Source organism: Thrips palmi, unplaced genomic scaffold, assembly GCF_012932325.1.
Source record: "Thrips palmi isolate BJ-2018 unplaced genomic scaffold, TpBJ-2018v1 HiC_scaffold_10, whole genome shotgun sequence".
Classification (NCBI taxonomy): Eukaryota; Metazoa; Arthropoda; class Insecta; order Thysanoptera; family Thripidae; genus Thrips; species Thrips palmi.
Window position 1 is genome coordinate 8,597,242 of NW_023144621.1, and position 15,613 is coordinate 8,612,854.

The 15,613-nt window shown below is 42.2% G+C and overlaps 2 protein-coding genes across 3 annotated transcripts in view; both read right to left on the reverse strand.

The window, feature by feature from the left end:
• Window positions 1-3,020: 3,020 nt before the first annotated feature.
• Window positions 3,021-11,426, reverse strand: LOC117653148 (3'-5' RNA helicase YTHDC2-like). Of its 2 annotated transcripts, none has more exons than XM_034398579.1 (25): window positions 11,309-11,426; window positions 10,671-10,820; window positions 10,505-10,595; window positions 10,213-10,421; window positions 9,926-10,122; window positions 9,675-9,841; window positions 9,317-9,576; window positions 9,181-9,235; window positions 8,772-9,087; window positions 8,500-8,681; window positions 8,248-8,426; window positions 8,009-8,136; window positions 7,792-7,926; window positions 7,395-7,703; window positions 7,132-7,289; window positions 6,926-7,040; window positions 6,537-6,808; window positions 6,200-6,420; window positions 5,914-6,113; window positions 5,685-5,811; window positions 5,476-5,595; window positions 5,323-5,385; window positions 5,135-5,250; window positions 4,797-5,039; window positions 3,021-4,716 (listed from the first exon to the last, which is right to left on the reverse strand). In XM_034398579.1, the coding sequence occupies exons 2-25, from the start codon at window positions 10,792-10,794 to the stop codon at window positions 4,483-4,485; spliced, it is 4,221 nt and encodes a 1,406-aa protein (XP_034254470.1). In that variant the 5' UTR covers window positions 10,795-10,820; window positions 11,309-11,426; the 3' UTR covers window positions 3,021-4,482. The 2 variants fall into 2 exon arrangements, with proteins under 2 accessions (XP_034254470.1, XP_034254480.1); XM_034398589.1 differs by having other exon boundaries at window positions 11,226-11,309.
• A 2,203-nt stretch (window positions 11,427-13,629) lies between these two features.
• Window positions 13,630-15,613, reverse strand: part of LOC117638927 — a 51,611-nt gene continuing 49,627 nt past the window's right edge. The window contains 1 exon segment of the mRNA XM_034374150.1: window positions 13,630-15,567. Within this exon segment, the coding sequence (XP_034230041.1) occupies window positions 15,400-15,567 (168 nt within the window). The 3' untranslated portion in view covers window positions 13,630-15,399.

A 15,613-nucleotide genomic window follows, 5' to 3' on the forward strand; every position in this document is an offset into this window, starting at 1 on the left:
CCAGCACGGCAGCCAGCCACGGCCCCGCCACGGCCTGGCACGGCAGCACTTAGCGGGCCAAACAGACGCACGCTCCACAGGTGCCCCGCCCACCCCGCCCACCCCGCCCACCCCGCCCCGGCCGTGCCGCTCCGCCGCGGCAGCGGGCCGACCTGTTATCAGCTCCACACGGCACACACGTACAAGAAGAAAAAGGAAAAAAAGATGAAAAACCGACAAAAAAAAGTGTAGCGGAAGTTGCCGCTCCTGCGGCAGGTAAACGGATTTACGCCGCTGGAACCCTTTCCACCTTTCAGGAGGAATAGTTCTAGTCGCGGTGGCGACGCGCACCCGGTGGTATACCACAGTGAGCCAGCTCCAGAGCCTTGCGCAGCTAGCGCAGCCCAGTGCCGTCAACACCGAACACTGCCACACCACTTGCCGGCGATGGAACCTGCGGCAAGGCCCCTGCGTCTGCGGCAAGGTTGCGTAAAACTGTCTGGGCCCGAAATCCCGGCGCCGTTCCCGGCGTGGCGAGGCGGGGGCTCCCCGTAGAGTACCTACTCTTGCCCCGCCCCGCCCCGCCCCGCCCCGCCCCGCCCTGCCTCCCCCGCCGCGGGGACCCAGATCGAGGGCGCTGCACCGCGCCGCCGCAAACTTTCCGCGGCTTTCCTTCTTACTGGACGATGACGAGTCCGAGTCCCCCTCCCCCTCCCCCTCCTCGATGGCCGCCGCGAGTCTCCAATCCCTTTCCGCTCCCGCACTTGATGAACTTGTCCCAACTCGTTCAACTTTTGGGGTCCCGCTCGGTGGACGCGGACGGCGGTAGGCGCAAGGGCAAGGTACACACGGTGCGGCCGGGCCGGCCTGCAGGCGTCCTCGGCGTGCTGGGCGCTATCGTGGGCGTTACTGCCGTTAGCCTCGGCCCGGGTATTACAAGCAGTAAGTTTCAATCTGGCACTGCGCTGCTCTGCGGCCGCCAAGCCGCCACGCCGCAGTTCACAGCGCATTTCGTGGCTAATACTCGGCAGGGCATGCGGCTGCCAGCCCCGCCCGCCCCGGACACTACACGGGGATATCGCGGGCTGACACCATAGCACTAGCGGGCGGGGGCAGTTCCAGACCACGGACGACGGGGATGGGACGACCCCCCGCGGGGACGCGGTCAAGCCGGCTTTTATGGAGACGGCCAGCACACACGCTACATACACGCAGGTTGGAGCGTCCGCCGGCGTCCGCGCACTGCAGCTTGTGGAGGCCTTGGACCTACAGCCGTTCGCTCTTTCTGCGCTCTCTCTCTCTCTCTCTCTCTCTCTCTCTCTCTCTCTCTCTCTCTCTCTCTCTCTCTCTCTCTCTCTCCTCTCTCTCTCTCTCTCTCTCTCTCTGCCCCCTGTCTCACAGCGATCCTAGTATACGTCGCGCCCGGCCTCCGACCTCGGGACTACGGTGGTGGTCTCAGAGATCCTCGTGTCTGGGGACATTAACTGTGCCGTGAAATTGTACTCGAAGTGGCTCGGCTCGGCTCAGCCCGGCTCGGCCCAAAGTCCACAGAAGCGGGGGCACTCTACGATTCTCGGTGTGCGGCAGGGCAGGCAGAGTAGGCGTGGGACACGGCCTCGAGGGGCGGCCCGGTCCTCAGGTCAGCTGGCCCAGCGGGCAGCGCAAGGGGCAGCGGGACCTCCCTCAGGGCGGGGCCCGCGCCTTCATCACCGACTCGGTGACACCGAGAGAACGAGCGCCCCTGGTCAGCCTAGGTGAGGATGTCTTTGAAGAGCGCCGCGCCACGCCCTGCTGAGGTTGCACCGCACCGCAGAAGCCGCAGGACCAACACCCCCGCCACCTGCCACGCCCCGGCCCACTAATAATTGCATTGAAGTGGCCGCTCTTATCCCTTATTCAGCCCGTGCGACCTGTATACATCAGCAAGCCCCAAGCCCCACCGAGCGATTCAGGGGAGTCATTTCGTGGCTGTCTCCATCGCACTTTCGCTCAAGGGGCACTCCGCAAGGGTACGAGTGAGGCAGGACGACACAAGGCTCTTCTGAATCACTCGGACGCAGGTGAAGCCTTGCCCTTGGGCCTTCCCCCGCCTTGCGCGGGCCCCGGCCGCCGCAGCTAGGCTGCGACGCGGAGGCCGATAGCCTTTCTTTCGGCCCGGTCCCCGGTCCAGTACGGTCGTGTCATCACTGCGAATAGCAGACTCGGAAAATAGACACCAGTCCGGCCGCGCTATTTGAACCTGACTCGGGCTCCCCGCCTCGACTGTGCCTCGAGTCGTCGGACTGTCGGACACTCGTTTGGGCAGGTGGTCATCATTGCGGGGGCGTGGTGGCACCACGGTCGCACCACGCTGGTGCGAGCGGTGTCGTGCCGTGGGCGCGGCCGGCCTCATGGAATATGAATGAAGTCCTCAGATTGGGACGCCATACAGCTCTAGACCGGCCCCGCTGGCCTTCGGCTGGCCTAGAGTCTCGGTGGGGGCAGCAAGGCAGCAAGCAGAAGGCAGCACCGAGCCTTAGCCCAGCTCACGATTCTACATCGTGCCCAGCTGCTTCTCCGCGACGCCACGCGCCGCCAGAGCAGACTAGTCATTCCGACAAGCGGCGCATCGTCGCTGTCTCTCTCGCACCGACACGGCATGCCCCACGAGTGTGAGAGAGACAGAGCGACGACACCGCGGCATAGCTTTGCCAGGGAATGAATATACGGGCGCTGCCCCGTCCTGCCGCGAGGACCGCGAGGGGAGGGGGAGGGTGGTACGGGGGTGACGTAAGGGGGCAGGACGCAACACATCTCCGACCAATTCCAATATATTGCTTGCGTCTTTGTTTTATTCTGTTCTTTGTTTTCTCTTGTTTTTCTGGTCTTTGGCCTGTCTCGATGAATTCGCCCGGCCCGACACAATACGCACCCGACGACCGCGTGTCTCGGGCTGTGTTTCTTCTTAGATATTAAAATTTGTGACTTGTCCTCCAATGACTGCTATGTGTTTATGCCGCTGAAATCCTTTTCACCATTGAGGATAGGAATGAAAAAATTCATTTTTTTTCCAAAATATAATTAAAAACACAGGTGTATTAGGTACAATTACATTAATTGGCTTGAGAATGCAAATGTAATTAACAATGAAACACCACAAAACATTATTAACTCTTAATATCACATTTCAAGACATAGATAAGAGATGTGTATCACATGTAAGAGATTGCACAAACAACAAATCAAATAGCACTTAAACATATAAATGTGAACATGGTTAATAACACAGGCCAATTTCATGTATTGTTTCAAACAGCACATGCTTGACATTGAAAACATCATAAATGCGCTTAGGAAGCTAAGCTTTTGGTCGGAGTTAAATTATTTCATTGGCAGGAGGTAAATACTGACTTAAAATCATACACAGCTCATGTCAAAGAGAGGAAATTGGCTACAAGTATGCAGCAAGCTAACATTGCGCTCTGAAACAGATCTTCAGGTACAAGATTTTAAAAATTTCTTAACCTATTATGTCAAGCACTATTACAGAAGTACAAGAAAAGGATCCAGGTCAATTTGAAATAGAAATTATCATTATTAAAATGAAAACTTTTAAAAGAACTGTACTTCATAGAATCATAATTAATCATAAAATATTAGGAACGTCAGAACCCCATGCAGCATAATGCCAATTAGTATCTATCAGTCCAATAACAAGACAGCATCATAATCCAACAAGCATTTTACCAACAGAAATGTCTGAAGTCAAAGTCATGGGCAGTGAGAGTGGGTAAAAACTTAAACGCCTGCAAGACTGAATAAGTCTTACACATGTAGGAGTATCATAGACTGTATGTGTGATGAAAATCATCCAGCTTGGCAATATTAAAAACCGTAATACAAAGAGGAAAGCAGTGGCAAAGAAACCTTTGCATTCCAGATGGTTTGAAAGTCTATAACTTAGATCTAGCAACTCCAATAGGTGATCTCACTTATTGAGGATCCCATTCTGGCACTTCAGTCATGATGAGTCAACATACATAAATTAATTACATACATGTAAGAAAACAAGATAATAATTATTAAAAAAAAAAAACTTAACATAAAGCTTACAAATTAAGCTAAGAATCTTTGATGGTCTAAATACCTATCTTCCTCATTCACTTGGTAAATTAATCATGAACCGTATTTTTAATTTCTACCTGTAAGCGATGAAGCTCACATGTAAGAGAACATCAGTAGGGAAACAGAGCCTGCGAGGCAATAGACCATGAATAGCAGTAAACAAATAAATTGTCATCTGGTTGCATTTGTTATTAATAACCAAAACATAAATAGAAAAAAGAAAAAAGAAAAGTAAATGGTCCTCTGAAGATAAGCTTTCAAAATTCCTGAATTAGTTTGTAATTCTAATACAATAGCAACAAAGTTTGCAAAATTACTGGATGAATTCTGAAATGTGACCTAATAGCTACTGTGGGACTATCCTAATCAGAGAACAAATTTATGTCTACTAGTTACTTGCTACTTGAAGAAACTTTGATGATGGCGTCCAAAGCCATTCTGAGCTCCATTATTTCGTCCTGATTCGTGGGTAGAAGTGTGCCTATTTTGGGCATTGCCTCGAATAGGTCTCCGACCACCTTGAGAGTGAGATTGTTGGTTACTCTGACTCTGGGCATTATGATAAAACTGGTTTGAATGGGTGTTCCTATCCCACAAGCTGCAAAGATGAAGGGCAACATTGGGTTCCAGCTCCTGTGAACACAACATCAGAAATTACAGCATTACTTTGGTCAGAAGAATATAGGAAACAGAAAGGATTTAAGTTTGTTTACCTGTCCGTCACGACTTGTCTGCACATTGCGACCATCATTGTATGGATTCATTAGGTGGCGAGTGGCTTGGAATGGAATATCTCCATACTTGAGCCATTTAATGGGGAGTGGAGAACCAAGATTAGGACCAGCAAGATCAGAGCAAGTGTCACTGTCACTGGGATGGCTTCCAACTAAACTGGCTACACCTTGAAAACTTCCACTGCCTTGCATACTGAAAATTAGCATCACAATGTTTCCTTCCTGTAATAAAATTAGTTAAGAAATTATTATTATAACCTTTAAAAACTTTGAATAAATGGCATTGCACTTTTATTTTACATCAAGAATTTACATACCTGTAAACCAGTTAAAACCTTTCTTTCTGTACCGGGTGTGAATGCCCACAAATTACGACGACGAGAAGTCTCAACCGCTTTAGGGGTACCTGCTTTTATCACAAAGTACTTTACTCCTGTAAGAAACAGAAAAAATTAGGTAACATCCCTATAATGTTATGAAATTGCACCTCAAGTATTTTACACACCAGTGGAAGGAGAAGAGTAGTTGGAAAGAAAAGCACTGTCATCTGGAGAAATTGAGCTGCAGCCTGAGAAAAATGAGAATTATTAAGTTTGTGTGCAATTAACTCATAACAAACTTGATGGGATTGGTTACTTCCACACCCAATAATACATACCACTCTCAGAACTCATTTTCTTGCCAAATCTACTTGAATTGTGAAAAACACGTTGGCTGTGGTTTGAGTTTTCTGAAGACACAGAATCAGTGTCATTTACGTCATGATGTTTGTTTCTGGCTGCAAAAAATAACACAATGGCAAAAATGTAAGGAGAAGAAAGCTAAACTGAAGCTAAACAAGACCAACAGTAAAAAGCTGGAACCAACCAGATGTGTGGAAGTCAATGTTCACAGGCCTTGGACGCTGACCGATTCCTTCAGGTTGCTGTAAGCCTAACTGCTTTTCTTCTGAAGAAAGAATCTGAACAACTGCTTGTATAACAGCATCATCTGCCTGAAAGAAAATTGGTTGTTTAGAGAGCATCCAACCATGCAGAATGAATAAAATCAAATTTTAAACAGTGATATTTTCATGACACTTCTTACTGCAACTTACTGGATTCCAAGATTTGGAAGGACAACGCATTCTACGAAGGAAAGTGGAATTCCATTTTTGCCGTAGTTGGAAGGCTAGGTGCGCAGCCTCACCGTCTATACAGAAGTTAATCCATTCATCAAGCTTGAGCATGCTATCATTTCCATCAGTTTGTTCTTCCCATTCAGAATCACTCTGGTACTGGTTTGCCAACTCTGAAGCTTGTTAAAAATAAATGAATACTTGTTAGCTTTCAAAGGCACATAAAAAGAAAACCAGTTCCAATATTGTTGCTGATGTGTCATACTTTCACTTGATGACAAAGCATCAGATGGGAGACGCATAGGACCAGCGAAAAGGGCGACGGTTATGGGTGATATTACAGTGCACATACGGATTTGACATAGCTTTCCAGCCCTGCTCATTTCTTCAAATACAAGCCAATCAGTGGGAAGATTATCAGGCACCTTTCCAATGTCAGCATCTCTCAAAGTAGAGGAGGGATGCACAGCAACCATGCTTTCTTTGCTGAAAAAACACACAAAACATTCTAAATTCAATTAAATTCACAAACAATTAAAGAAGTGAATTAAAGAAGGAACTAATACCAACAACTTTACAAATGGAAAGTAAGGAAAACTTACAAAGTGCGTAGCTGCATGTACGCTCTATCCACTCGGGCAATATTAGGATAAAAACCAGCAGTGAGAGCAGCTTTCACAACAGCCCAATTCTCTGCATGACTATTCAGGTCCCTAATATCTCCCCCTCCTTTGGCCCGAACAAAACCTGAAGCACGCAACTGACCAAGCAACTGAGCACGGAGGCTCATCACTTGCTCCATGGTTGCTGAGGAAATGAAATTTTTCTGACAGAATGATGCTTCCCGTCCAGTTGAACGAGACAGTTGCCAAGCCTAAAACCATAAAATTTAGTCATACTTTAACATTGTTACAGCTTTCAGATCAAATGATGGACTGAAATATGTTGGTTATTATTATTATTCAGCAAAGAAAGATATTTAAGTACACACCTGGAAAGCTCTCAACATAGCCATATGATCACTAAATGATCCTGCAGAAAAGCTCCTGCGAGAGGCTCTGGAAGCATTTCTTAAACTAGGCTGTGTTGGTAGAACAAATGGATCCCTGCAAGTATTGAAATAAATCAAAGACCTGTGTTAGAACCATAAAGACTACTGCTACTACTTCATGTCATTAATATTAAAAGTTAACTTACTTGTAGGCTAGAGTGCATACAATAGTAAGCACTGGATCCAAACACTTCAAAACAACAGCATGCAACAGCATCTTTCCCAGACGGGGTTCCACTGGCAAATCTAATAGGTGATGCCCAAGTTCAGTCAAGTCTTCCCATGGATCCAAGGCATCAATAGTCTTTTTTAAAAAACAGAAAGAAAAAAAAGATGTTTAATAATCGAAAGATTCCTTGTACAATCTAGCTTTCACGAAAGTGAGTAATGAGACAAAATCTCCTCACACCTTTAAGAGTTGAACTGCATTACGAGTAACCATAAATGGTGGTGGTTCCATGGCTTTGGAAAGAAAGTCAGCAATGGCAGTATTAGGTGCAGCTAAGAGTTTGGTATGTAGGCATAACTCTTGCAAGGGCATTCTCAAAATTTCTGGAGTCTGATGCTGCTGCAAAGAACGGTAACGTACTTTGGAAAACATATGATAGCAAAGCCCAGGGCGTGTTCTACCGGCCCGGCCTTTGCGTTGTCTGGCACAAGCTTGAGAGATCCATTCATCTCTCAATGAGCTAACGCCGGAGATAGCATCAAAAGATTTCTGCAAAAAAATAAAGGTAAAGATGATTATACAAGGAAAAAAGGACAATAACTGCTGTCCTAAAAAATGGAAATTCCAGGGTAAATACCTCTTTAACTTTCCCCGAATCAATAACATACACAACGTCATCAATGGTTACACTTGTTTCAGCAATATTTGTTGAGAGAATGATTTTTCTAGTGTTAGCTGGCGCTGGTTGAAATACTCTTCTCTGGTCACTTGTCTAGCAGAGGAAAAGAATGATCAAATGAAGACAATATAAACCATCTACTAGGTAAACAAGATTTGTGCAATCATGTGTTTACCTGCATGTTTGAATGTAGAGTGTACAATGAAAATCTGCACACTTGAGAGAACTTCTCTCTTTCATCATTAATGCAATCACGCAGAGTTGTAATCACATCATATCCTGGCAAAAATATTAAAATAGCACCTGAAACAGAAAACACATAGAAAAATGAAAATAAAATATATCCTTGATAAGTGGAGAAATTAATGCAACTACAGTAGTATATGGGATATCATTTCGATGCCAGACAATTACCTTTATCTGGACGGGAATGTAAGTGGTAGATGAGGGCCAGACATAGTTTGACATCTACTTCATCATCATTGAAGCATTGATGATACATTTCTAATAACTGATTATCCTCATCACTCATTTCTTGAGATATTGTTTGAAGTACTTCAGAAGGCATTTCTGAGGATGATTGACGTAACTTCCTGAAAAAATGTAAAGAAATGTAACAGATAATAATGCAAATGATATATAACAAGATAAATGTTGCACTCTCACATGTAATTTTGAATGAGCTCAGCCGTGGCTGTTTTATTGCAGTTGACAGCCCAATCAAGAGCAGTCCATCCATTGTTAGCTTTAACATTCAAGTTTGCTCCCAGATACAAAAACTGTTCAGTCATTTCAAGTTGGCCCCGTCCAGCAGCCAGCATAAGCGGACATGCCCCAGTACCAGAGTGCTGCAAAAATTCAAATAGCAAACTTAAAAATAAAACTGCTAAAAGTAAGTTTGTAAGGGAGCTAGTATACTGTCTTCTCTGTTAACTTACCTGATAATCAACTGGCACATTCTCTGTTTGAATAAAATAAAGAATTTGGGTGAAAGCTTCTTCTGATCCATGAAGCCAAGCCTCCTCTATGCATTTATCCAATTGCTCCACCATCAAGGGGTCTAATGAATTAACTTCCGGTGTCGGTTCGTCGCACAACAATGTAACAGCTGGTTCATTGTCCTCAGTTTCATCTTCCTTGGACTCCAGACCACTTGAAACAGCTTGAGTCCACTTCTCAAGCTCTTTCCTTGGTTTACGGTTTGGATCAACATCTTTCTTTTTAGGAGGTTTGTGACCATTCAAATACCCAGTACTGAATATTTAAAAAAAAAATGTATGACATGCAGACACTAGGAACAGTAATATGTTAATATTACAAAAGGGAAATTTAAAAGAAACTACTCACAGTTTTAAAACATCTTCAAGGAAATATTCTTGTACTTCATACTGACGACCAGGAACTAATTAAACGGGATAAGATGAAAATGGTTAACAGTGCATGAGAGAGGGGAAATACAGCACTAGCTTAAAGAATTACTCACCAGTAATAACTGGACAATTATTGAAATATTTGGTAAAAACACTAATATCCAATGTAGCAGACATCAAAATAAGTCTCAAATCTTTATACTTTTGAAGAGCATCTCTTAGTGAAATGAGCAAAAAATCAGAGAAACGATCTCTTTCATGTACTTCATCTACTATGATATGAGTAAGAGTGGATAAAATACTATCACCACCCATCAGAGTCCTCAATAAAACTCCGTTAGTGCAATAGGTTAAAACAGTCTTAGGGGAGACTCTGAAAATAAAATTGTGAACAATTTATGAACCAATTGCCAGAATATACCCTAGTGATAGTAATAAGTTGATACAAAATCGATAGTGATATGATGGTACCTGCTTTCCAAACGTATCTGGTAGCCTACTGACTGTCCAAGGGACTCATTTCTCTCAGTTGACACACGCTCACTCACAGATACTGCTGAAATTCGTCTGGGCTCAGTGCACACAATGCGACAAGCTGTTCCTGTCCTCTGGCAATGCTCCAAAATGAATTGGGGGACCTGCAAAGATGGAATATTTACATTGACATTCCTAGGGAAGAAAAATTATTTCAACAAGTTTAATGGGCATTGGCTTTTCTTTACCTGTGTGGTTTTGCCAGACCCTGTTTCACCCGCAATCAAAACAATTTGGTTTGTCAAAATTGTTTCAACTATGGCATCCTGCATGTTCCATATTGGTAGGCCTTTTCTAAAGGGAAGCACCTCAGGATTGCAGTTTGATTTGGGAACCTGTGGTACACCACTGCTCAGTCTACCCATAGCTCTACCAATTTCTTTCACTATAAAAAAAAAGAACATAATCATGATAAAAACTTAGAATGTAGGATAGCATTATGTTTTTCCATGTTGTTACGATTAAATTTCATTACCTTCACTAGACATAGAGATTTCCCTCTCCTTATCACGTTCAAGCTGAGGCAGTAAGTCTTGACGTTCTTTAGCTGTGATAGGACATTCTACCAAGAGTGTTCTTATAAGATGGCGAGAGGTGGGGCTTAAAGTAAATGCAGGGTCGGCTTGAACAATGCTAGAACCCTCGCGTTTGTAAACTGTAACAGCTCGGTTGATACCATTTTTACTGCAATGGGAAGAAGAATAAAACAATTGAGTGCTGACAGAGTTTGAGACGAAAACAATTATGAACAGGCAAGGGAAGCTCACCCTCGGCTCTTAGAACGCAGACCATACTCCTTTGCCACATTATGAATGTAAGCTCGCTCTTCAGCAAAAAGGGAGGATGGGAATTCACACTCTGTAACAATTTAACACCAATTTGAAGGAAAAATCACAAAATAAATTAGTCTAGAACACTGAAGCTAAACTGTACCTGTCGCTGCTGGGTCTGCCAAAAATTTCTTAAGCTGCAATTTTACGGCAATGCGAACTTCCTCCCCGATATTAATTGATGAGGAGGCTGCCCCTCTGCGGTTGGCTGGTTTCTTGCGGGGCATTTTGATTCTCTGCTAAAATCTACAATCTGTAGAGAAACATAAATTCAACTATTGATTTATATTGAATACATTTTTTGACTCAGTGCAAAGATTCTTGAGTGATGTATGGCTTAGGATAGACAACCAAACCATCCCAACTCCACAAAACCAGATACAAAAAGAGGAAAATGTAATTCATGCTGGCAAAAAACTGTTGATCTAGCAATGATGCCTGATGGCCTGCTGATCCCAACCAAAGTACAAAGCACAGTACAAACGAAACAAGTGGCGTTTCGGTTCGGTCCAGCTTCCGCTGAGGGGTGACGCCACACAACGGCAGATCAGGATAGAATGTTAATCAATCTATGACAATGAACTCTTAGAGAATCTTTGAAGCTAATGACACGTCCAGGACCATAACAAGGCTTTGGAGGAACTTTAACCTAGCTTACCTTTCCAAAGGCACCCAAATTGATCTTAAGAAGCGTTCGTACAAAGCCACGCCAAGTCTGAATAAAATGGCGCGTAAACTTACCTAGCGCTGATGTCTGTCAAGCGGCGGGCAGCGTTGTCTGGTCTTTACATCTAGAGTTTTGAAGTTTTAACAGGGGAGGACATTTAACCGTGACAAAAGACTGCGCCCTGGCGGCAGAGTGGAACTATGAAAAATTTAGCGCTCAGGAGATTCACGGAATTCGCAGATAGGGCCAAAGTTCCGTTTCCGGTACCCTTCGATTCCTCTCTCCAGGTTCTTATGGGTCGCCAGTGAAAGTGAAATGTGTTAGAAATCTGATCGTGGGTCCAACATTTGTGCTTCCGTTTTTCTTTCTTTTTTAAAAAGAAAAATTCAGCGCTTAGGCTTTTCCGAACTAACGATGAAGGGTGAAACGCCCTCCACCCCTCCCCCCTCCCCAGTTGCAGTCGATGCGTTTGTCCTTCTGGACTGTTCCTTCCCTACAAGAACGCTGAGGGAGGACAGCCCCTTTTGTCTTCCCGACTCTCATGTTAGTGGCTACGGCCGTGTCCCTTCGGTGAGAGGGTGAAGAAACACTAAGAGACCAATCCCATAAGCGCGGTCCACTGATGACTATACTTTTAAGTAAAGAAAATAAACAATTATATAAACATTTTTATTCAACTAGCAAACAAACATGTCAACACAATCGCTTAACAATGATGAGGACATTAAGCAGTACAGTGCGAGGCAGATACAGAGCCAGTAGTGTGGTTTCTGCACAGTCTGTGTGCTAAAGTCGCCACTCTCGCTCACAAATACCTGCTGATATTAAATCTATGGGTTAATACTATGTTTTCACAATCCATAGAGTATTTAATTTTTTTCATCTGATATCTAGTTGCAATTTTACAAAAGACAGTGTTATTTATAAAACATTCATTTTGATTTTGGAGACTGAGGAAGTCATTTCAGAAAGGAACAATTTGTAATTAGTTCCCTTTCTATAAATTAAATTTGGCCGTAGTTTTACCGCACTAGTTCATAAACCAAAAATTAAAACATGTGTGCTAGTTTAGTAAGAAAAGGCTGCTTAATACAAAATTAAAAATCACTCTGCTATCTATAGCTGAGAAAATTTGTTCGCTGAACAAAAATGCAAAGCGAGTGTATAGGCTTACAGCATGCTCTTACATGAGCATATAAAATCTTGGAACCCTTTGATAACATTAAACAAATATCAAATAAACAAGAAGCTTTACAGAATATTAACAAACAGTTCAAGTAAAAATACTTCACACATATCTTACATGAAAGACTCAAATCTTATATTGGCTGAAGTAGCTAAAGCAGATATGAATTTTTGATATTGTAACATTTTGTGGTACTGCATTGTGAAGAGCACAACAATAATAATGAGTCAAAAGATTTCTGGATACATATGTACAATTTGGACATACATACAGACATATGTACAAACAAGGACTCTTAATATACACCCATTTATCCATACAAAACAGAATATTTAAAAACAAATACAACATAAAAAACAATAAAACTTAGTTTACAGACACCACTCAAATATTGTTCAACAAATGATCCTCTATTCTGTTTCAATGAAAGAAGGCATTGCATATAACAAAAGGCACTTGTAAAACAGGTTGGCTCACAACTCTAAGACTGTTCACAGTCCCATTAGAAATGAAGGGTGACATTGACGTGGATTTAACATTGTCTCAATATGAAATACATTGAATCAACATTAAATTGATGTGATCTCAACAATCAATTCTGAGAGGGACAAAAACTCAAACGCCATGTACACAGAAGCACTCCAAAGCATAGTAAAGCAAACCTCATATGGCATGTGGAGTGCTTCATTATTGCTGCAATTAACATGAAAAATTAACATCAAAACTATACAAAAGAATTTATATACTTTTATCACAATTATTCAACACGTCTGCTCAAATTGCCATCGAAACTGATTAACTTATAAGTCGTTTACTTGTTTCCAATTATGTAAGAAATGAACATACTTACACTTACGACCAAAAACTTGAAGCACACATCCATGCAAGTCACAAGCATCTCAAGCCAAAATGGGCCATCACACATGAAGCAAATCCAAAGACCAGAAGAGTTCTATTGAAAACCTATTGATTTTAGGGCACATAAAGACATGGCCAGAAGTGATACCACAGGCACTAAGATGACGTCAAATGACAATTGTTTACAGACACAAGTTGTGAACAGCTATTTTCAGTTGGAAATGATAGAGAAAAAATGTTCAAGGTGAAATGCCCATCTTCTAATTAAAAATAAAAAGCTAAAACCATCACTAGTTCAACATTTTTAAAAGTAGGTTTGTAAGACTTCAAGCTGCAATGATGTTGTATGTACATTTTTTTTTTACATGAAGACATATTTACAGTGTGCTTGACAATTAAATCACAAGTACCTAGGTATGAATACCAAAATTGGAAGGTAAGAAAAGACAGAATTTAGAAAAAGAGAAATCAATAGAGTTTTAAACATCAAGGATTAAATGGGCTCATATTTGAACATTTTATTGTCAGAAGAGGACAACCTCTGCGAGCGACATCTTAACCAACAGTATTTGCAAGAATAAATTGGGGGCTTTGAATATGCAGTCCTCAAACTCCATTTCAAATGAAACTACAACTAAAAAAATTATGACAGCAGTTTCACAAACTGACTAATTTTGAACTATGATGACAAAATTTACATGAAAGCCAAAAATTTGGTGACAAATTAACTTCTGATGAGAAAGTAAGTCTAAAAATGAATCTGAATGTTTGACAATCAATATGTATTGCAGTGAGCTAACAAATCAACTAGTCAGCAGAAGTTTCGACTGTGATCAAGTTGTACTCTATTAGTGTCCAGACCTCTAGAAATTAGCGGTATCTTCGGGCAGGCAACTTCTTTTTGGCAGGGTTTTATCTATAAAACCATAAGCTGCCCCAACCAGCTGTTGTTTCCCAACCAATAACATAATAATAACAACGAGATCTCAGAAACTGATAGCAAATGCTCCCAGGATATCAAGTTCTAACAAAAGTATCACCTCATATGTAAATGATATGCAACAAATCAATGTAATGGAAGGGAGGATCATTTGCAGAACAGTTTACATCTTTTTGAGTATCTGAGATTTTTGTGCCTCCAATTCCCGTGAAGTCCTACTGTTCCCTGTGTTTATCACAACCCTAAACTGATTTTCACAATGCGAGAGATAAATGAATGAAAGGGAATGATATGAAAGAGCTTAAAACAATTAAAAAGTAGTGAACACTCTAATGCACTGATGAATACTACAAAGAAAAAAGTCGAAAAAATTAATCAAGATAAAATTCAAAAGATGAAAGATAACAGTATGTTCCTTCAAGCAGTCTTTTGCACACAGTATGAACAGAAATGATGAATTGAACAATTTTTCAATCTTTCTATGATAGAAGGAAGAAGTTCACTTATTCTTTCATACTTTTCTTTTCCGTATAGATACATATACAGCAATTTTATTATTTGTATATATAAATATACATTTGAAGTCATATCACTGCAATTAATTACATAACACAGATTTTTTTAAAGGAAAGATACTTCTTATGATGAACTGTAAGAAATAAAACAAATTCAGAGGGTCTATAGTAGGAAGTACAAACAGAGACAATCCAAAGATGTTGAACACTGTGCATGGATGGAAGCAGCCGGTAAGTAGGCAAAAACATCCTCATTTCCCCACCAAACAAAAAAATTGGTTCAGGGACATTTTTAAGGAAACACTTTGGTGTCAAATCTCTTTGGGCTGGACTTTTGTAGGCTTGCTTCCATGCTGAGCACAAAATGCATTAAAGCTTTCCTAAAATCACTCACACATAGGAAAGGAAAAAAAACTGTACAGGGACGCTTTACTCATGGAAGACTATTGTGACAAACATTTTCACTCTTTGTGTACATAATAGTATTGTTGGTCACAATTGAAATGGGTATAAAATGTCCAAAAACAAATAGTGTTAGTCACATCTCAAAGGTGAGGAAGAAGAATAAGTCAGCCACACAGCAGAACTGCTGTACCAGCAGCAAGAAGGAGTGGCTTTAAACCACAAAGTTGAAATTGGAAGACGAGAAGGAGTAACACAGATACACTAAGCATTAGGTGGGATGGGTTCTTCTTGTCTGATGTCAGATTTTAATTTCACAAACTCCTTAGCCACCTCGTCATTGTTTCTCTGCGATAAAATGCGCAAAATTGTCCACCCAGTCTCATCCATATTGCAGCGTTTTCCTAGGGAAAGCCACCGAGCACACGAGGCCTGAAAAGAAGATAAGGGTATAGAATTCAATGCATTAAATAAATAT

What these genes read in the sequence shown, in the direction of transcription:
- LOC117653148 (XM_034398579.1), bottom strand. Translation starts at nt 10,794, where the DNA reads ATGCCCCGCAAGAAACCAGCCAACCGCAGAGGGGCAGCCTCCTCATCA. An exon ending in GGCAGACCCAGCAGCGACAG is followed by an intron (nt 10,596 to 10,670) that starts GTACAGTTTAGC and finishes AAATTGTTACAG; the next exon opens with AGTGTGAATTCCCATCCTCC. An exon ending in CTTGAAGATGTTTTAAAACT is followed by an intron (nt 9,088 to 9,180) that starts GTGAGTAGTTTC and finishes TTAAATATTCAG; the next exon opens with TACTGGGTATTTGAATGGTC.